The following is a 21,079-nucleotide window of genomic DNA, read 5'->3' as shown; positions in this document are numbered from 1 at the left end:
ATGCCTCCGTCCAACCCTTTCAGCCTGGCAGACGTCTCCAAACTGTGTCTGGAGGCCTGCAAATGCAGCCACGCCGGACACACAGTGCCCCCCCCCCCCCTGCCATAATTACTGCAGCCACATTCACAGCAAATGACTTCCATGGTTTCATTTCAGTGAGTCTTGGGGAAATTGAGGGTGTCATTTGGAGAGATACATCCAATTAAATCCCATCTTGCCTGACTTCTGGCCAAGCAGCTCGTTGGAAACGGCGCCGGGCTTTAACGGCGACCCTCACTAACGTTCCGTGGCCGCACATTTCTTTTGTTCTGATGAGGCACAAAACACACGGCAGAGGCAGCGCTGCCCCATTAGGGCCTTGGTGGGAAGGTGGAAGGAGAGAGCTGGTCTAATGGCTAATGACAGACATGTTTGATCCTGGAAGTGCTCCACACTCCCTAAAACTGCTTATGGGAACAACTCCAGGTTGGCCTGGTCACACTGCAGCAAGTGGGAAGCATTTTAGTTTTGGGAAGGTTTTGTTTAACGTTATATAGTCACATATTATCAACTGCTAGATCGTAGGAAGCACAAGAAGCAAGTTATTGTACTGAGCTTGAATTCCCAGGGTAAAAGAACATTCTGTGTCTGGTCTCCCAGCAGAGGAAGCTGCTTGCTCCCACCATCCACCGGTCACATGATCCAGTACCAGTTAGTGTCAAAGAGTTTTTGGTTGGAGTTCAACAGCGGCTGAGACACACAAGGTCCTTTCTTTTTCTAATGGACCGGTTCCAGAATGGGGGAATCAATCCATCAGCCCGATTAAAGCTGCACTCAAATGCACCCTGACTTTGAACGGGCTTCAAGGACTACGTGCACGTAGTAATTATCATTTTACCAACAGCTCTCAAGGCCTCGTCTCCTTAACCTTGGGGTCATTATGAAAAGCTGGAGACAGGAAGGAAAGAAAAAAAAAAAAAAAGAGTAATTCAGCTAAAGATTACTGTTGATAGCAAAACCTCCAGAGGCCAGATGTGGACACGGTGGATGTAAACAGACTTATCTGTTGTAAGTTAGTGCTGATAATGGGATTAAGAGTGTCACTTTTCATGCACGACATCCTCAGAGGACAAAAATACCTGAGAGGGTCCTTTAAAGGGGTTTAAGTTGCAGTGCGGCGGCAAACGTAACAATTTCGAATACGTTTGGAGCTATAGAAAAGGAAAATGTTTATTGTTACATGACAAGCCTCATTTTATTGTCTTCCTCGGATGAAAACAGAAACTGTGTGTACAGAATGGTAATCACATGCAATACAAAAATATGCATTTTTGTTTTTACAGTAACATAAAAAAAATGTGTTGGCCCATACTAAAAAGAAAATGTACAGCTTCTATACAGCACTTTACACATGACAAAAATATATATATACACACTGTATATACACATCTGTAATAGTCACTGCAGTACCTGCTGAAAAAGGTGTGAAGGTATTTTACGTACAAAATGTAGAAATATTCCAAGAATCGGGTCGATTTGCTGTACATTAAATAATGTATGTACAGAGCACACCTGCGCCCACACACACAACACATAAATACAAGTCCACTGAAGCCAGAACTCACAGATGCTACACACAAGATCACACAGGTGTGTGTTGGGGTTTTTAGGGTGATATAGGACACTTTTTGCGCCAAGTTCCTGATTCATATTTATTTTTTATTATTCATTTTGCACAGAATGAGATTCATCAGCGCCTCGCACGGAGGACCTTCTGAATAAAGTGCACTTTACACGTCAATGGATGGATCATGTAGAAAACATAAATAACCAGCAACAGTTTCTTCGCTTGTGGACGTCAGGATGACGAGACGCTGAACTTTAACCATAATTTAACACATAAAAGTATCTAGCAGTGCCTCCCTCTGAACCACAGGTCAAAGTAAACAGTAACAGCACACACGCGAGGGAGATTCCTCAGCCTTCGAGCCCCCCCCTGAAAAAAACAATAACAAAATGCACAACCAAACTAATCAGAAAGCCTTCACCGTCGTTTCCGGCTGACAAAGTGCATATTGTGTTCAGACACGATAGTCACGAAAACATGGGGAACAGAGAGCGGAGCAGCCGGGCGGGCATCACTCCAGCAGCCTGTCAAAGGGGCGTCGTCCCCGCGAGGAAAACACAGATAAATGAAGTGGTCCATTAGGTCACAGGGTCCATCTTTCTGCCCCGAAGTAGTTTGTTTCAGCAAGAGGGAAAACGGAACACAAAAATAAAGGCCGTGTGTTGACGGCGCCGGCGGGAACGTCACAGCAGAGAAGGTGAGCAGGGGCGGGGGTGGGGGGGGGGCGTGGGGGTCAGCACAGTTAGTCACAAACCGAGTCCTCAGCATTGGACAAAAACAAATGCACCAAAAAGAAGGAAGGTGAGGAGATTTAATGGTCACCTCCACATCACCCCAAATATCAAAAAATCCAGTTAAAACATGGAAGATCAGTGAGGGATTAGTGGAAGCAGCATCTGTTTCAGGCAGAAGCGACACTCTCTGATCAGTCCTGTAAGAGTTAGCAACAGGGGGGCATGCGAGGCAGACCCGGGCTTTGCTTTGCATTGCTTATGCGTTCAGAGCGGCGGCTACAACCTGGATTAGAAAGAGAGAAAAACAAGGGAGGAGAGCAAACGAGAGCAGACGTTAGCTGGTTAGTGGAGAAAGCACAATTGGAAAAGCAGGAGCATACGAGATTACACGAACACCAACGACTTCGTGAAGGAATCGGTTTTGATTGTGCTTATGGATTGAAAGGCCATTTTCCTTCCACAGAACCATGCCTGCATTAGATCGGCCTTCACTGCTAATGCATTTAAGATTAAATAGGAAAAAAGAAAAACAGCAAGGGCGTGCGTGTGTGTGTGTGTGTGAGAAAATCAGAACGTGAAGCGAAACACTGAGCGTGTAAGTGAATTTAAAAAAAAAAAAGAGAGAATCTAAACGAGAAAAACTGAAAGGATGAGAAAGCCGATTAAATCCATTGTGATGCCGGAACACAAAACAGAACAACATGCCGGCGCTTTTTAATTTAGCGTGGAATGTTACAAAAGTATAGAAAAGGATGGTTGTGCAAAGTGCAAAGAAATAGGGGGGGGGGGCATTATCAGCATATCTCCACCGTCCACTTAGCCTCACAGCTTGTGAGAGTTATGGTTGCCAGAGCAACTGTGTTTGTGGGGACAGGATCAAACGAAGGCGAATCTTCACATTCACATAAAGTTCCCATTTGAGGGTGCGAGCGGAAGTATGGAAATTCCCCCACAGGAATACGAAACTCTTTCTTTTGCCATGTCCAGTGTCTTCACATTGTCCTTCACCCCTGGATACCTACTCTGCAGACTTCCAGAAGTGTCCGGGGTGAGACAGCCGGCGGTTCAGCTTGGGCAGCTTCTCCAGCATGTCGGCCAGCTGGGTGAAGGTCGGCCTGTCCCTCAGGTCGTACGCCCAGCAGGCGGAGAGGATCTCCTGAGGGGACAGCCATGAGTCAGTGCTCTGCAGTAAAACTGACGCACGCTGCAGCTGCTGCTGCCTCATCCCTGCGTAGCTGCTTCTGCAAATGCTGCTCTAACATGTTCAACTCACAGACACTTCCTTGCCGAGGCTGATCTCTGCCAGCACTTTCTTTATGCCCTCGCCGCTCCCCACCTGCCAGATGGTGGCTTCCACGGGCTGGTTGGTGATTGGCCAGTCCCTGGCCTGGAGCTCATACCAAATAGTGCTTAAAGGGAAGTACAACCACAATGTTACCAGAAGTTCTTTTGACTCAAATCAGGCGTGAAGGTACATTAAACCAGCAACCCAGTGCACACGCAGAACTCACCCGAAGGCGTAGACGTCAGCGGAAGTGGAAAAAGGAAGCTGGCTCTCGTTGTTACCTGGGCTCATTTTGCGTACGATCTCTGGTGCGAGGTAACAAATCCAGCCATGAGGCAGCTTCAGCTTGTTCTCTCGTCTAGAAGACATTGTAAAAGGAAGAGAGGCGTCATAAAGAGATGTGTTAACTTTTGTCGCTGCAATTCAATCCTCGCACGCAAGAAGGCTGATTTATATACAAGTCGGCTAAATTCCAACCATAAATTCTGGAGATTTCAGCCAAATGCACAAAGCAGCCGCTGCCAGGGGCTGCAGGACTCCAGCCTGTGCGGAACTCAGCAATTATTATAAATCACGGCCCTCCCCAGGTAATGGCAGTGAGGAGCAGAGGAGCAATTCAGCCAAGCGTGTGGTTTTAAGGTCTTGAGTGTCCCTTTCTCACCTCCCCTCTTGAACGACTCCCGAGATCCCGAAGAGACCGAAGTCTGTGATCACCACTTTATTGGTGTCATGAAAAACGTTCTTGGACTTCAGATCCTTGTGCACGATGCCTTTAGCGTGAAGATAACCCATTCCCTGCGTTGGAGGAAACAATGGCCGTTACAGTCTCACACCTCATCCGCTTCATGTTAATACAGATTAGAATAAAATTAAAAAATACCTTTACAATCTCCTGAGCGATCTGTCTCGTCTTGTTAATGTCCAGAGTGTTTTTGGTGTCTCTGACAACCGAGTACAGCGTCCTCCCTTTGCAGAAGCTGCAGCCAGAAGGAAGAAGTGATGTTTTCACAGCTGAAACCCAGGAAGTTGGAGTTCAATCTTACCTTGTGATGATGGCCAGATGGGGAGGGGCCATGCAGGCGCCCATGAAGAGGACCACGTTCTCGTGCCTGGTCTGCCTGTAGTTCATCACTTCCTTCTTGAAGAGCTTCAGGTGGTCCTGGTTGTTCCCGTCGATCTCGAGCAGACGGATGGCGACCTCCCCGTGCCACCGACCCTTGTGCACCCGACCCCAGCGGCCCTGGCACCAGCAAAACACCTCAGCACACAGGACCTTGGTCGGATTTCTCAATTTCCGTCAGAATTCTCACTTTTCCGATGAGTTCTCCGAGGTCCAGCTGCTCAAAGGGGATGTCCCACTCCTGCAGGTACACGCTGGTCTGGCTGGCCTTACGGCAAATGGGGCCCTTCCACTGGTTTCCCCTAGAGCTGGGGAGGTCGTCCAGGTCGTCGCATTCACCGTCGGAGCCCATGCTGAACCGCATGTCAAACCTCATGTCCTCCCCGTCGTCCTCATCGTCCTCTCCATCCTCGTTTTCTTCCTCGTATTCCTCGTTCTCCTCGACATCAGGATCTTCATCTTCAGCCTCAATGTCCTCCTCCACTTCCTGTCAAAGCACACACTAGTTTAGAGTGCATTAAAGGAAGACGCTTATTTTTATTTACTGCTATTTAACTGAATAGCAAAAGTGAATAATATACAATGGCTTTTTTTCTAAACGTCGCCCGTGTTAAGAGTCTTTTTTCCATGAACTAATTAAAACTATTAATAATTGTGTCTGTGTTTGGATAGCAGGAACTAAACATGGTCAAACTTACCATCACAGTCATAATATACAAAAATATTATTCCCACAGGAAGAGGAGGGCAGTTAGGCCGTGTCCCAGCTGCAACATTCTTCTAAATTTAAGACACATTTTCAAAGACACAGCCTCATATAACGTAGGCAGTGATCCACCTGACCTCCCACAGCAAGTCTATTCATGTTACAAGCCAGTCCCTCTGAATGATTGACCCCAGTCGCCTTGATTTGACAACTAATTTCACAACAACACGTCTACCATTATGACCCAGATCACTGTTTACGCTTTATCTAAGGTCACCACACCGGCTTGGATCATGTGCCGCTGTGTTTCCTGAAGATGTTTGCGCTCTATATTATTCAGTGAGCTCCATAATGACACCTGGGTTTATGAGTCCTTCAGCTACTTTTATTGCTTCTGACATCCTGCTACTGCCTTTGATGGATGACAATATTCCACTCAATAAAACCTGAAGAGAATCTCAATTTATGCCGCGGGTGAAATGTGAATTTATGTGTATTTTGTTTTCGTCTTGCGGCGTTACCTCTTCATCTTCATCCACGACCAGCTCGGCGCGTATGTCATCCGCGGATTGCTCGATCTCATTGCTGCCGATGCGGAGGGAAGCCAGAGGTGTTTTTATACTCACGGGCGTTTCATCGCAGAGTCAAGACAGTTTAAACAATTTGAGATAAAAGTCTTACACGGTGTCTTGGAGGACATCGGGGTGGAAATGAGCAGGGCCTGAGACATCTGTGGACAAACAGAAAAATGCTTCCTTACTCCAACCTGCAGCTGCAAGAATCTACGTTCTTGGCCTTATTTATAGAGCTGATTATCTGACCAGACTGATTTGGTGTGAATCAGACATCTCAAGGCTCTGGGGACATGTGCCATCTCTATTACATCAAAGAACTACATGCTACTCAACTTGTAAGGCTCAAGGCCCCAAATTAGCATATATTCAAAAATACCAACAATGTTTCCAAAATCTATGACTATTCTCAGTGTCCATGTATGGCTGGAGTTCTTAAACATCTGTTTACTTATCAGAGTAATATGTATTGACCAGTGACATTAATAATTATGGGTTAAACACACTTTAGGTTCGGTCCTTAACGAGGAGGGGTTCGTTACCTCAGCTTGACCACAAGAGGGCGGTATACGTATCTTTTCATTTTGTGGAGCTCTCAAAGCCATTTTTGTTTGTCAGTGGTAAAAATTATCACCTCTGCTAGATTACAGATAAAGTATTTCAATAATATCACAATTTCCATTGGCATTAAATGCTCCAAAAAGGAAAACAGCATGACGCACCACATGCAATAAACGACTTCACATGCAATTCCCCACTACTACCAGTAGATGGAATCAAAAAGCCATTCAGTATAAACACACAATCCAACCGTTGTTGCAACCACAACCCTAAAAGCAAACATGCAGAGAAGAGAAAGCGGCAGGGCGTTTAAGGGTTGGGGTGCGAAACAGTGATGGGAGGGTAATAAAACCCAACAGTGCTGGACACTCGACTCACCTGGGAAAATAAACTGCTGTCTGTGCTGAAAGTAGCAGGCAGCTTCAAAAAAGAAAGAGAAAGAGCAACGAGCACAGTGAGGAGAGAGTACAGGATGCAGAAGCTCTGGATTAAAATGCAAAGCTGTTCTTAAGGTGGAACAGGGGTGATTTTTTTAGTCCAAACTAAGTGTTTTTGTTAAAAGCTGATGGCAAGGCAACATATTTCGATACGTATTCAGTGTACGCAGATGAGAGCGTCAGTAAGGCTCACCTGGAAAGTTGAAGCGGCTATCCCGGTGGCCTTTGGGCGAGGGGTTGGGTGGTGGTGTGGCACTGGGAGGATTGCTCTGCTGGAAGGGTGCAGGAGAGGAGGGTGTGGATGAGGTGGTGGAGGACGGGTTGCTGCTGGAATCCAGCTGATTCAGCACAGGAGGATGATCCTGTTGGAAACAGGAATAACCAGGAATAAATAGGATCCAATCTTATTTTATACTTCAAACAACCTCACAAAATAAAGAATCTTACAACCACAAGTTTCTCATGAAGGTGATGCCCTAAAAGTGATGTAGTCAAGCAAAATATGGACTTTAACTAACTTTCCATCGGATCACAGAGTCAAAGCAGATGCGTAAAGGCCTCGTACTTTTTTCGTGATGGCCTTTGGTAGCGTGCCGAACTGTGGCGCTTCCTGCGGCCGGTCCACTGGATTGTTGATGTCTGATGGAACGGATCCAGTCCTCCGAATTTTGGCGACTGGAAGGAAAGATTGGAAATGTCACAGCATGTGCGTGAAAGCCGGAATGTCCGGCACCTGCAGTGTCAGGATGCCAACGAGGCTTACTCGGTAGGAAGGAGATTCTGCAGGATGGGGCTTCCTTTGTACATTTATTGTGGCACTTTAATCTGAAAAAAACAGAAAGGATCTGTTAATGCTCAGATTGATGGATGCTGTGGACTTGATCTTTCACTGTAATAATATAATTACACTGCTAATTAAATTTGCCCCATTAGTCAGTCGGTCAGTGGTAAAAGGCTCAACTTACCGACAGTGTTTGCATTTAACCCCGAACATCATGTTCTTCTGGCACACCTGACATGTCTGAGACAGCCAGGACTTGGTTGAAAACCTGAAATAAATATGGAATTATTGTCAAATTTAGGATAACCCATGGCGTGCATAAAGACCTTTCTACCTGTGTGTGACTGCTAGAGCAATGTCCCTTCTGACTGTCTGTGGGGAGCTGCGATGCACTGCTATGTTATCTGGAGGAGGAGAAGGGAGGAGATTTAAGATATAATTGTGCAAATGTCACACATCCAATAGTAGCTATGCTTTCTTTAGTTAAAATACTACTCAAAGGACTAAAAGTGTCCCATTCGACCCGAGCAGCAACATGCAGATGAACGCTTGACTCACTTTTAATGACACTGTGCTCCTCCAGGAGGGTGGGCGTCCCAGGCAGGGTGTATGACGTGGTACCAGTTGGGGTGGCTCCGGGCGTACGTGTGGGCATGATGTGGTAACGGGAAGGCGAGTCCTCACACCCATTTCCATTGACTTGCATGTTCAAAAGCAATTTATTCTTTTTGACACACCTGGAGATAAGAGATAATAGCAAAGCTGACTGAATAGAGAAGAGAATAGAAGCTCTTCATGCAAACACAGTCTATGCTGCAGGTTATGCAAGGACTGGAAAAAGGCCCATTGGACTACTTTAACAGAGCTGGCACAGGTTAGCTAATGACATTCTTAACACCTGAACTAAAGCAAAGGCTTTATACTTTTACATGTGCGCTCACATGTGACTTAGGGTATATTTTTTTGTTAAGTAGGACCTGGTTCACATTAAAGTTGCAATAGTAGCAGGACACCCAGGCACGTGAAACACGCACACGCTCGGCTCAAGACGGCAATATTTAGTTAACGGAACATGTTGTTTCCTCCCCCGGTTTTCTTCTCATAAACAGACACGTTATTCTAGATAAACATGTGGCTTGTTTGTGTATGCACATGCAGTCACAATAGAGAGAGACAGGCAGACAGAGAGACAGGCGGAGAGAAAGACGACATACATCCTGCCACCTCCGAGCATTACTCTGAGGAAATACTTCCTGTTTTGACATGAGTCATAATCTCTGGGAATCTGTGCTGGGATTAGCTCCACGCAAACAGTCGGAGCAGAGCGGCAACAGGATGTGAGAGAAAGAGAAGCCCCAGAAAGTGCAGAGGCTCATCAGATGTGATGAGGAACATAACCGGGCAACGTGACCGCGCCGATGGTCAAACCCTTTATTGTTCTTTTGTTGAGGCACGATGGGGTACCACCTACCATTCTGTCATTCTGCCCCGTACTTACAACTGGAGCTTACCCGTTCTAGCACCGCCTAAATTTAGGTATCACATAATGATTCTCCAGCATCTGGGAGATTCTAATCCCAAATATTGTTATTTTCTTTGAGGCCATCAGTTCTTACTGTGGAGACTGTAATCTTATCGCCTATGAACATGTGTAATTTCTCTTTTCCTCTCAGTAATAAACCTGTGAAATGAGGGACAAAGATTTGCTACAGAGAAGTTTTAAGTGAGGTGAAGGAGTGCCGGAAATATTTGAGGGGAATTTTTTTTAAATAAAATTCAAATTTATAGCAGTCGTTTGTGGAGGAGCCAAGCACACCGGGGTGTAGGTTACGTAATCCTGATAAAGAACAGCAAAGAAGCTTCAAGAATCAGAGAGCAGCGAACCAAAAATGTTCTGAAGCTCTCCTCCCACAACATTCTCCTCCACACTCCCAAATGCCCGCGAACTCGTGGAACCCGATACCTGATTCCCATTTGATCCTAATCTGCCCTACTTATTAAAGAAGACGGCTAAAAATACGTTTGGAACACCTACCTGCTGGCAGGCGGGTCTTCGATGCGGTTGCCCAGCTGAGATTCGTGGCTTTTGCTGCGCGTCAGGGTTATGTTGGGGAGGAGGTGCAGCACTTTGCGTGACGGAGGTGGCGGGGTGCAGGGGGGCTTTAGTCGGTGACGCCTCTTGGATGGTGGAGTTATGGGTGGGGTGGAAGTGCGTCCGTGGAGCCGGGACGTGCGAGGTAAAGGCATCGGGAAGGGATCCGTGAGAGGGCCTTCGTTGTGCAAGTACGACGCGAGTGCCTCGGGCGTGGGCACCGCTGACACCGAGCCGGAGCGGGGATGAGGGAAGGTTGCACAGGGGGTTGATGGAGTGGAGTGAATGGAAGAAGGACGGGCGAGAGGCGAGGGGCTGTGAGGTCGCAGTGGAGTCCCCAGGTTTGCGAGCTGATCTGCGGTCAGTAGAGAGCCGCTGTCCCTCCGCGTGGGTTCAGAAAGCCAGGAGTTCCCGTCTTCCTTCAGCTCACCTCCTGCACCACAGGAGATAAAAACACCACCAGTAAAAAACCTGAGGAGAGGTTGTGGCACATGTTCTCATGGAGGAGCCTCAAAATGTTCCCCATACCTGATTCAGTGGCACTCTTCAGACAGGAGAGGGCAGCAACCAACCTGGCACATTCCTCCGAGCTGGAGCCGAGTCTTCGCATCGTGTCCCTCACCTGAGCACCTGTCATCTGCAGTAAAGCGTCCAGGGACAGCTTCGCTTCCAGCGCCTGCACGGGAGCAGCATGGAGGACAAGGCACAAAAGATAAAGACAAACCTGGAATGGAAGTCTTTCCAAAAAGCTGCCCTTGGAGTCATGGGTTTGGGGGCAATTTTAGAAGGTGTAAGCGGCAATACAAGTAGCCTTTTAGCCACCAGTGAAACGACCGTGAAAATTAAGTCATATCAACAAAGCTGGGATCTCAAGTGCTCTCTTTTTTGTTTTAGCAGAACTGAAGCTAATCCGTTCTTTTCCACAGTGTATAAGCAATCTAAAAGATTGATGAGGGAATTTTAGTTCTTTAAAAAGTCTTTCCAGGACATTTAAAGAAAAGACACCTCACTGTTCACTGTCTCAAAGACATTTCTTGCGGCCTCGCAAAAGGACGGCCGAGCAGACAACTACAAAAAAAAGGCCGGTCTGTTTAAACAGCTCCATGAAAGCATGCCCTGACGCTGCAGTGGGCTAAACAACATGTGCTGCTGGAGGATGAATATCAGGATTTAAGGGCAGCATGCAAGGGTATTAAGTGGGTCATGGAACCTCTGACATGTTCTGTTCCTGGAAATAAGATAAATCCTGTTTGTTTTGGGCGTTTGCATAGAGTAAAATGCAGATTAAATAGTAGCGCCAGCGTGATTTAATATCTACAGAGAACGCTGTAAAGACATTTATCATCTTTCAGTTCAAAAACACGTCAGTGAAGAGGATAAAATAAAGGGCATTTCTCTGGGAGGCGGGGAAATGCAAGCAGACAGACGTGTAGTAGGCAGCGTGGACACACACAGGTTAACACCGCACAAGTAGAAGTTTCTAGTAGTCGGGAATAGACGGAGTGGGAGGCAGACTGGTGGGTTAGATAGAAGAGAAAATCTATGCTCGACTGCAGTGGATCCTGGGGTGATTGACAAATAAGAGAGGAAGGAGTTCTGAAACTTATTTTTATCTGGACTAAAGGACACACAGGTCTGCATCTACCGTGGCAACCGGCCCCTAATGAACAGCTTGTCAAATTACACCTCATCATGCAAATGGAGTCTCAGCTGATGAGGACGCGCCGTCAACCAAAGGCCGGAGCGAAAAAAGAAAGGTGGCAAAATCGTATAATTAAGGACCTAATGTCAGTGTTGCCTAATAAACGACACTAACAAGGCTCCAATAACCAGAACACCAGGATATATTGAGATAAAACATATTGAGACAAGGGAAAAACTCACAAATGACAAAAGGAAACAGTGGATAATCCTTTTTTTCAGAATGGGAAGTACGCAATTGCTTATCAGTCGAGTCAAATTCTTGCTCTGAGATGGTAAACATTGATCAACAAAACTGGGGCAGTCCCCCTCCTACAACCGTGCATCCAGTATATGCAAAGGAAGTACACACACTCACATGAACGCACATGTAACCACACAAACAAATGTGATATTCAAAGAAGCTGCAGAACCTCCTGGTGACTCACAAAAACACTACAATCTGAGCAAAACTAATAAGTGAGGAATGAGGCTGTGGGCCTACTAATGTTTAGAAAAATGGGTCATTGTTGTGCTATAAGGGCCCTACGTGTTCTGGAAACTCCCAGGAGCGCAAGGCAAATGAGCACTTTTACTGTTCTATCAAGGCTGAAGTCTCTAAAGGGAAACTGTTGAGGTCTGAAGAGCAAAGGAAGCATAGCAGATAGGACCAAAACTGTTAACGCAAGACAAATATCCCCTCCTGGAGTCAGGCGGCAAAACTCAGCACAAATTGTGCACTAACCCGAAAAATATCGGAGAATAACATGGGCAGAAAGGTGTCAAATAAGCAGGTTACGGCGGGGTCGCGCAGCACAGACAAGCAAACAAGACGGAGAAAAACATACAGCCAGATCAGAGTGTTCAGCAGCCAGCAAGAGAGGAAATGACACAACAATGTGATAAACCAATCACGCAAAACGAAAAGAGGAATCTGATTCATTTTAATCAGCTGTGGAGAAGCAGCCAGTTGCTGGAGTCAGCTGACGGTTCTGAGGATGTCACGGTGGTCCGAGGACAAGAGGAGAACAGGAACTGCTGCCGAACAACTGAGGAGGAGTCTGGCTGCTGCAAACTGTCTGCAGTTTTAAACAGAGCAGCTTCAAAATGGCAGCCGACCGCCGCACTACACTACAATCACTTGACCACATTTGTTTCTTTTAATTTACATTGAAGTGGATCAGAGGATTCATCCAGATGTGGGAATCAATCTGGAAATTGTTATTGTTCTAAGCTACAAAGAGTTGACACAACTATTATAAGAGCGTCTTCAGAGAGAAGGTGGAATTAATGAGAAAAGGCAGAATAACAAATGCCAATTTTACCCAATTTACCTGCAACAAAAGCCACATTAATGACTTCCAGCCAGAAGAGACGGAACGACAACGTACCTGGATGAGCTCCGGTCGCAGGTTGATGGTGCGTAACCAGTCTCGTGAGTGTGGGTAGCTGTCCAGGGCCTCGGGCCGCTCCGTCTCTGGCACTTTCTGCTTGCACTGCAGCTGTTTACAGATGTATTTCATCAGCTTCACCTGCAGGGAGCAACATGGGATGAGCACAGGCAGAGAAGGGACTCGTTCTGGCAGCGACATGAACACTTTGTCAGCATTAGGCGCAATAAGACCGTATCTATGGAGACATATACCGGTATATATTTTAATCAAGGTTATTACGACTGACACAATGCACGACCTACTCTGCATGCACTTCTGTCTGAGCTCCGTGCACCTCAGAGGGAATGAAGTCGACCTGTTTATCTAACCTGACTTTCCAGCGGCCGCAGTGCAGAGGACACTTAATTAGATATAAACAGCTATTATCATACCGCAGAGCAATATACTGGTCATCTAATGTGAGCATCTGCGACGCTGGCACAGCAAACAAGTGTATTTGGAGCAGCTTAGTGACATAATGATGGAGAAAAGTACCCCGGGAGCAGTTCATTTGGAGTTTGTTTCAGGGATACAGCACTTTCCTTTCATCAGAACATGTTTAAGAGTTTAATTAAATACCTGTCCTGACATGAACTCTTTGGTCAACAAACACAAGTCCAATATATAGTTTGATCCTATTTCATGATGATAATAATGAACTCTGATCCCGAGGTCCTTTGAGCAAGTGTTACAGTGACCAGGATGGTGTAGGTTTGCAGCTGTGCAGCTCATATACGATGTCTCCTTATCTGTGCGTCTATCTGTCAGAGTCCGTTACAGGCGGCAGCGCCTCCAGATGAGCCGTGTAACACCAGCTATCTCTCAGCCTACCACGCACCTCTCAAGTACCTGAGCAACAGAAGGAGCTGCTGCCATTATCTCCTCATTCAGCACTCTCCCACTAACCAGACAGAAACTTCACCGAGCCGTGCCCGGAAAAGTGCGGCCATGGGATGTGAAAAGGCTGCAACAAGAGCATCGTAAGTGTGGCCCAACGGGAATGAAAGAAGAGAGAGAGAGAGAGAGGAGGTAAAAACTCTCTGTGCTAAATGTGACTGCAGCTTTTTACTCAGCAATTATCCGCTGCACTAAGAGCACGATAAAATAACAATTACACCACGCATTACTGAATGCAAACAGAGAACATGACTTCGCTAAATGCTGAAATATCATGGAAGGGCCGCGTTGGAGCAGTTTAGAGAAACATTCCGCGCAGCAACGCAGTTTTAAATGGGTGGCAGCACATGTGCAATAGCTACCCGGACAGGTGTGTGAAATAGAAAGAGGAGCTTAACTGCTAATGTTCATTTCATTTCATGAGTGGAGGAGAGAGTCTGGCATCCCGCTCTGCCCTTTTCCTTCATTTGTATTCATTCGCACTGGCTCATATAAAAACTATTAGCAAATGTGCATCATTGGAAGGAACCATACGCCAAGAAGATGAACAGACAGATGATCTATCAGCAGCTACCCTTGAAAACAGCAGACACATTATTCACTGTGCTCTCATCAAGGGTGTGAATTCAATGTTTCTGGAGCCGTGGACTTGTATAGCCAGCAGTAAGAGGCCTCTATTTGATGTGGCTAATTAGCTAGCCTCCTACTTCTTCTCCCTATACACCAGTGCAGGCCTGTGACGTCAGGTTACCTAGCAACCCTCTTCTGAGGCGTCAGCAACATTTCAGCGGGATTTTCCCCGCACAAACAGACCAGAACAATGCGTTGCAACATAAAAGAATGTCATCATCACGTGTCTTCACATGATTTCAAATGGGACAGTAAAAAAAAAGAAAAAAGACCCGGTCAGCTCTTTTAACGGCACGCGGAGTTCATAACGACCATTAACACGCTGTGCAAATAAGGCAGATGGAAATTACACAGGTCCCAAAATCCCTCACTGATATCAGTATAATGTGGCGAGAGCGCAGTCAGGCCCACATCACCAAAGCAGAAGATAATGACAGGCTGCGTGCAGATTATTTTTGGCTCAGACTGGGGGAAAAAAAAAGAAGCAGCATTTGACATGTGGCCTGGAGGTGGGAGGAAGGGGTGGGGGTGGGGCGGCGATGGCGTCAGAGCCCACCTGTCGGTGCAGCCAAACAACACCATGGCAACGGCGCAGCGCTGTGACGAGATGAATGACAGCCAGCGTGAGGGCCATCGGGTTGGGGGGGGGGCGTCCCTGCAGCCTGCCCGACACAGCAGGCTCTTGTTTTCTAAAGCCTCTCGCTGACACTATCCTCGTGCACCTGCCGAGGATAGCGCGGCCAACCTGAGACCTGAGCTACGCTATCCCTTCAAAACGCACAGGGAGGTCGGCTCATTGCTCTCGGCCTAAAAATGCTCGGCCTTTCTTGTTGACGCCGGCAAATAAGAAGCCTGGAAGCATTCTGGGACCATGTAGGACGTACTGAAGGGTGAAGACCTAAATCCGATCCCGGTGTTCCCCGACATTAACACAAAGAGTACACAAAACTCTTCTTTAATGTCTTCTGTTGTGGGCTGTTGCGTTGCTGTAGGTGAAACGGAGCGCGCCATCGGACGCACTAGCGCGTGAACCGGGGGAGCCAGTGCAAATTTTAAACAAACTTTAATGTCACAGCGAGCGGCGGCGGCGGCGTTCTAACGGCCGACACGTGGTTTTATCTGCGCACGGCTCAGAGGAAAATATTAAAATGACGAAGCAGACGCGGGCGAGACTTCTGGGGTGGGCTCAAAGTACATGGTTGCCGTAGACAATAGTCTGCTGCCCCTCCTCCAACATGCTAATCGGTGCTGTTGACCCCTGCACACAGCTTTGGGCTTATAAGGGGGGCCGACGTTGGGATGGTGGATTTACATTACATAGATACTGTATGTACATATATGAACTAGAAATATAAATGTGAATATATATATATATATATATATGGTGAGTATATATATATATACTTGCTAGGTACAACAACCACCCTACATCACCCCCACACAGAAAAATCAGACCTCAAAATTACAGGATGTAATGCAACTCATCCTGGGCTGGTTCGAGAATAGCTTAAGGCCTGCCTACACCGATTTCCACATCAGGCGGTCCATTCTGACCAACTACAACAGTCGCGCTGGAGGGTGGCGGGGTGGGGGGGTGGGGGGGTGAGGAAAGAGAGGCAGCATTGCAACAGTCATTTAAGTCATATTTCCTCAATACCCTCGTGTGGGCTACAGCCTCCATTGTCTTCTCCTCGGCAGAGCTGTTGTCAGGTCGCAGGCAGCGGCCCAGCCGATTGGCTTTGGCTCTCCCCTCCCCTTCCCTCGCTCTTCTCCCCTCTCACACAGGCTCTTTGCGCGTCACTTCATTTTCTTATTTAACAACCAACCCTGAAAATGCGTAGGAAGAAAGACAGCTAAATATAGACACAGCCACAACAGCTTGCACGGCAAACTCTCCGCAAAACAGCGAGGAGACAAAACAGAGCGCGGCTTTGCGGCGCGCTGATTAAAAAGATAAGACACGCTGTTACATAAAGAATTAAGAGGGAGCCGAAAAAGGCCCTCACACGAGCACGTGAACTCGGGCCCTGCGAGTTGTTGATATGACGCTTTTGATGAAGCAAAAGTCCAGGGGCGAGATGCAGCGGCATAAGAGGCAGAGACGAGGTTGAGTGGGATTAACATGTGAAAACTGAAGTGGCGGTTAGCACTCCATCTGAGGGGCCGCTATCATTATCCTATCACTAGCCAGGCATGGGGAAAAACACACAGTCCTGGAGAGGACTAATAAAGCTCTCTAGATGAGGGTATAAAATGAGATCAAGCCTCTCATGTTGGCGCAACAGGGGAGGCGATCCCAGTTTGGAGCACGAGTGCAGCAACTACTTTGACCTCAGGTCATATCATTTTATCACAGGCGGTAAAGTAGCCAAAAGCTTTAGGAGAGCCATTATGTCTGGCCTGGGCCTGCCACGGGTGGCAACACGGTGGAACAGCTGCAGGTCAATACTAGAAATCAAGGTTGGCCTGGAACACAGAGGAGTCCAGCGCTGATTCCTGTATGTCATAGGTCCGTTAGACAACTTCCAGAGTTGGTCGGGTTTTTCCACCCATCGGTTCCGTGCACGAATCAGTTTCGCCAGATTCAAACAATGTCGGAATCTTCGCAGATTTGTGAGCGACTGCTGAGCTGTCAGGGACAACAGGGGGACCGTCAGCTTGTGTTGGCGTGGAGCGGCGGCTTCTCCGCACTTCTTCTGTTGCATAAATGACAGGTGGGTCTCAAGAATGGCCCGGATCACTGATTCGAAGCAGCCCGGGATAATTAGGCAAAAGAAAGAATAGCCTGACAATTAAACGAGCAGAATTTCAAAGAGAAAAAAAATGAACAATCCTGGACAGGCACCCGAATGTTCGGCCAAATGCTCTGACCTAAACACAGTCCCTGACTGAAGAAAAGCACAGCAACAGTCGGTGTAGATGACCTACAAGATCGCAAACAGAAGAAACAGACAGAAGGAACAATTTATATAAACCTCAAAATTAGCTCAAATAACTCGAGGCAACCACAACGCTTGACTTTAAAATAGCCTGGGAGGCGTTAACGGCCTCCAAGAGAGCAGGACGGCCTTAGCGGTGTCGTGAGGAACAATGCCGGAGACGGCGTACTCCAGGAAGAGCAGATCACTTCCTGTTCTGCAGCCACGGAGTTAAAATTACACAGGAAGAAGAAAGAGAGAGAGGAGGGCAGAGCAGGACGCGGACCTGCCTTCACGCCTGGAGAAATGATTCAAGACCAGTGCTGAAATCAGCCTCAACTGTTCAGGACACTCATACGTACACTTTATTGTACCCAGGTCGCTGTAGATGTAGGTGTGGGGGGGGGGGGCTGGAAGCAAAACAGTTCAGATCAGATTTTAATACTTTGCATTTTTCATCTAATACTGGGAGTCTCCCCTCCTGCCTGTGAACAGTTGTTCCCACACACTCGCTTGCCAAATTTCATCTCATTCCTGCCAGAACGCTTAAACATACAATGATATAATGAAATTGGATCAAGAGCCAGAGCAGGATGGCTTCATCTCATCCTCGTTCAAAGGATGCTTCTGCACCCCGCAGACCCCGGCGCGACCATCCGGATTACAAACATGTGGAGCAGATGCCGCTCTTTTTCTGCCGTGCTGACGGAGTTAAAGAGGCTGGCAGGAGCGTGGCTGCTTAACTTGGTTTCCTTTCTTTTATCATTTTGAAGGTCACAGACACACACTCACACACACAAAAAGAAAAAACCAGCCCAGGTTTTATGCGGATGAATGGTAATGCTCTGAGCTTTCTGGGACATGGGTTTAGAGGGGCAACAGCACAACTGTTACACAGAAATAAAACAGCCACGGTTGACTGATAGCCCTGAGCCAATCAGGAGGGAACGTTCCTTTAATCCAAGGTCTAGCCCTTCAACACACCCCAACCATGGCCCATTTAGGGCCCATCACGGGCGGGTGGCGTGGCGAAGTCTGCACCAGCGGAGCACTAAATGCAATTTTTCGGGTTGCTTCAGTGGATATTAAACGTTCTAGAGGGTTTTCATAGGTAAGTTGAACTGCCCCCCCATCACCATCCCCCAGCAGTGCCAGGGCCTGCAGGTTAAACTTCCCTTGACCTGTGTGGTTCAGCTCTCATCTGAGGATTTTAGAGAAAACAACATGCAGTGACCAACAAGAGGAGCGCTTCGTACACCACCACCCCTCCCGCATCTAATTAGAATTCTTAAAAAAAACAAAAAACCCGCATGACAAAATAATGAGTGCATCCTGCACGATCCCAGCCCCGACTGCTTCCAGCAAACCAAGAACAGCGACGTCAAAACGCTCCCAAACAAAGCGAACGGGCTGAATCTGCATGCAGAGAAAGAGCAGCCTTTCCTCTCATGCTCACGCACAAACACGTAGTAAATTCTGCATGGATTTTATTTATTTTTTAAAATTCAGACGTGAAATCCTGCGCAGAAAGGGGAAGGCAGACGAAAGAGCAGTGCATGTGTGCCATTAGGCCGAGCAGGCGGAATCCAGTTAACTACTATCGGAGGGGCTCCTGACAAATGTTTCCGCCTAAAGAAGGGGGTCACACTGATGTAACCCCCTGCAATTCCAATGAAAGGAATGCCACAAAAAGAATCGACATGTGAAGCCAGAGTCATCTGGGTGCAGCGTGAAACGAGGCTGATCTCGCTGACACGGGCTTTGCAGCGCGTATGAGGCGGACGCAGCGTTCAGCCTTCATGACTCCGCAATTTGACTTCTCTGCTTTTAAATGTAGGACACCGCTCTGGGAATTTAGAAGAGCTCGTTACCTCCAGAGTGCGTATTTCTTGCTGCGTAAGGTCGTTGGACGCGGCGCATTTGGTCCGTAGCCCCTGTAAACTTGAGATGGAGATTTCGATCATGTTCTGGATGAGTTCGCATTGATGTAGCGCGGCCATCGCTGCGCCACCGCCGCCGCCGCCGCCACTGTCCCTGCTCGGCTGCTCATCACTCTCGACCATCTTCCCACCTTTGGCACACACGCTATCCATTCCTCAGCATTGGGTACGGCGAGAAGGGCCGGACTCAGACTGTGGAGCTCAAAGGAACCATATGCAGCGTATGCAGACGCGGCGACCTATCGTGGAAGTTAGCTGACAGTAAATACCCCAGGGCTTCCTATATGGAGAGGTCAGGAGCCGAAGATTTTCTTTTGGAAAAAAAAATAAGGTTCTTAGAGGAAACCCGAGAGTCCAAGTCCAACAATCGTCGGTAAAACGACCGTCCGTGTGGAGCAGAGGCGAGAGGACACTCTCCCACCGACCGCTCTCTGGCAGAGGCTTTCGCCGTCTGTCATCTGTTGGGAATATCGTTGGGCGCGGTGCAATCTGGGAAATGAAGTCATTTACAAAATCCTCCCCTCGAACTCGCCCAACCTCTCGTGTGTTGGCGCACACTTCCTGCGATCACAACTATCTAACTAGAAATGCAAACAGTCAGAGGTGACCGACAGAGAAAGACATATCGGAAATATCGTATTGGATTTCCTAATGATTAGTTTTGTGCAAATAAATAAATTTTTTTTTTTTTAATGTTTTACTGTTGCAGATTAGCCAGCCTAACTATTTCTGCTTTATCTGCAATAGTAGAAAAAATTATTTATAAGATGCTATGAGAAGATAGCAAGATTCATTTGAACAGGCAACTTCACAGAACAGACAAAGTCAGGGAAACCTGACTCAAATCACCTGTTTCAGCTCAGGCAGGCAGAGATAAAGGCCTGCAGGACCAACAGAGACTTGCAGACGAGGAAAGAGATGTGGGTGGGTGGGGAAAGAAGTCTGTTGATTTGTATAAAGGTGGTTGTGAGGAGATAAACTTGTGCAGAATACCGCTTTCTTACATGGCTAATTGAATATGGAGACAATTGTGAGGATTTTTGTTCGCTTTTCTCCATGTAAGCATGCACGTTCCTCGCATCAGGCGAGTGCAGACTGCACAGCCTGATTGCATGTGGGTGCAAGGAGAGTGTTGGTTTCCACAGCCATGAAGTTCACATGTCTCACTGCTGCAATGAGGGTGTGATGTTCCTTCCTTTAATATACCCTGATTATACAATAGAAGATGAGTCATGTCTTGAGGAAGCCGTGTTCCTCCTCTCCATCTGTCTGTCTATCTGTCTCCCTCCCTCCTCTCATATATGGATTTCTGAAGAACGTCTCCTCGGCTTCTGCCTCCCATATATCTGCAGTCCCAATAGCAGCTGTGCGAGCACCAAACGACACCCCGTTTGGAGGAGAGCGACAGCGAATTTGGGAATTTGGGAAACCTCTTGCCTTTGTGTGCGGAACCGGCAGAGCGAAACGTATCTGGAGCGTAAATATTAACTACTTTGTCTGGCACTGGGTTAATAGGAGTTGTATCGCCGCCATAAAATGCAATGGATGCAATGCCAAGTGGCGAAGTACTCGTTGCTGTTCCCCATCACTGTAAATTCAGCCCTGCTGTAATAACAGCACAGATTTGATGGTGAGAGGCCAGCACGACGCCCCGCCAGTCTCTCCTCTGCCTGTAAAACCAAGTCACC

The 21,079-nt window shown here is 47.3% G+C and overlaps 1 protein-coding gene across 2 annotated transcripts; it reads right to left on the bottom strand.

The window, feature by feature from the left end:
- Positions 1-1,215: 1,215 nt before the first annotated feature.
- Positions 1,216-19,859, bottom strand: ksr1a (kinase suppressor of ras 1a). Of its 2 annotated transcripts, XM_011611473.2 has the most exons (21): positions 19,323-19,859; positions 12,965-13,105; positions 10,422-10,569; positions 9,837-10,326; positions 8,360-8,538; positions 8,136-8,205; positions 7,986-8,069; positions 7,784-7,845; positions 7,586-7,695; positions 7,214-7,382; positions 6,962-7,003; positions 6,132-6,180; positions 5,972-6,035; positions 4,936-5,232; positions 4,669-4,865; positions 4,506-4,602; positions 4,287-4,420; positions 3,852-3,983; positions 3,614-3,749; positions 3,363-3,496; positions 1,216-2,623 (listed from the first exon to the last, which is right to left on the bottom strand). In XM_011611473.2, the coding sequence occupies exons 1-21, from the start codon at positions 19,542-19,544 to the stop codon at positions 2,617-2,619; spliced, it is 2,964 nt and encodes a 987-aa protein (XP_011609775.2). In that variant the 5' UTR covers positions 19,545-19,859; the 3' UTR covers positions 1,216-2,616. The 2 variants fall into 2 exon arrangements, with proteins under 2 accessions (XP_011609775.2, XP_011609776.2); XM_011611474.2 differs by lacking the exon at positions 6,962-7,003.
- Positions 19,860-21,079: the final 1,220 nt, after the last annotated feature.

Source organism: Takifugu rubripes, chromosome 15, assembly GCF_901000725.2.
Source record: "Takifugu rubripes chromosome 15, fTakRub1.2, whole genome shotgun sequence".
In the NCBI taxonomy this organism is placed as follows: Eukaryota; Metazoa; Chordata; class Actinopteri; order Tetraodontiformes; family Tetraodontidae; genus Takifugu; species Takifugu rubripes.
This window is presented reverse-complemented; position numbering and strand designations above follow the sequence as displayed.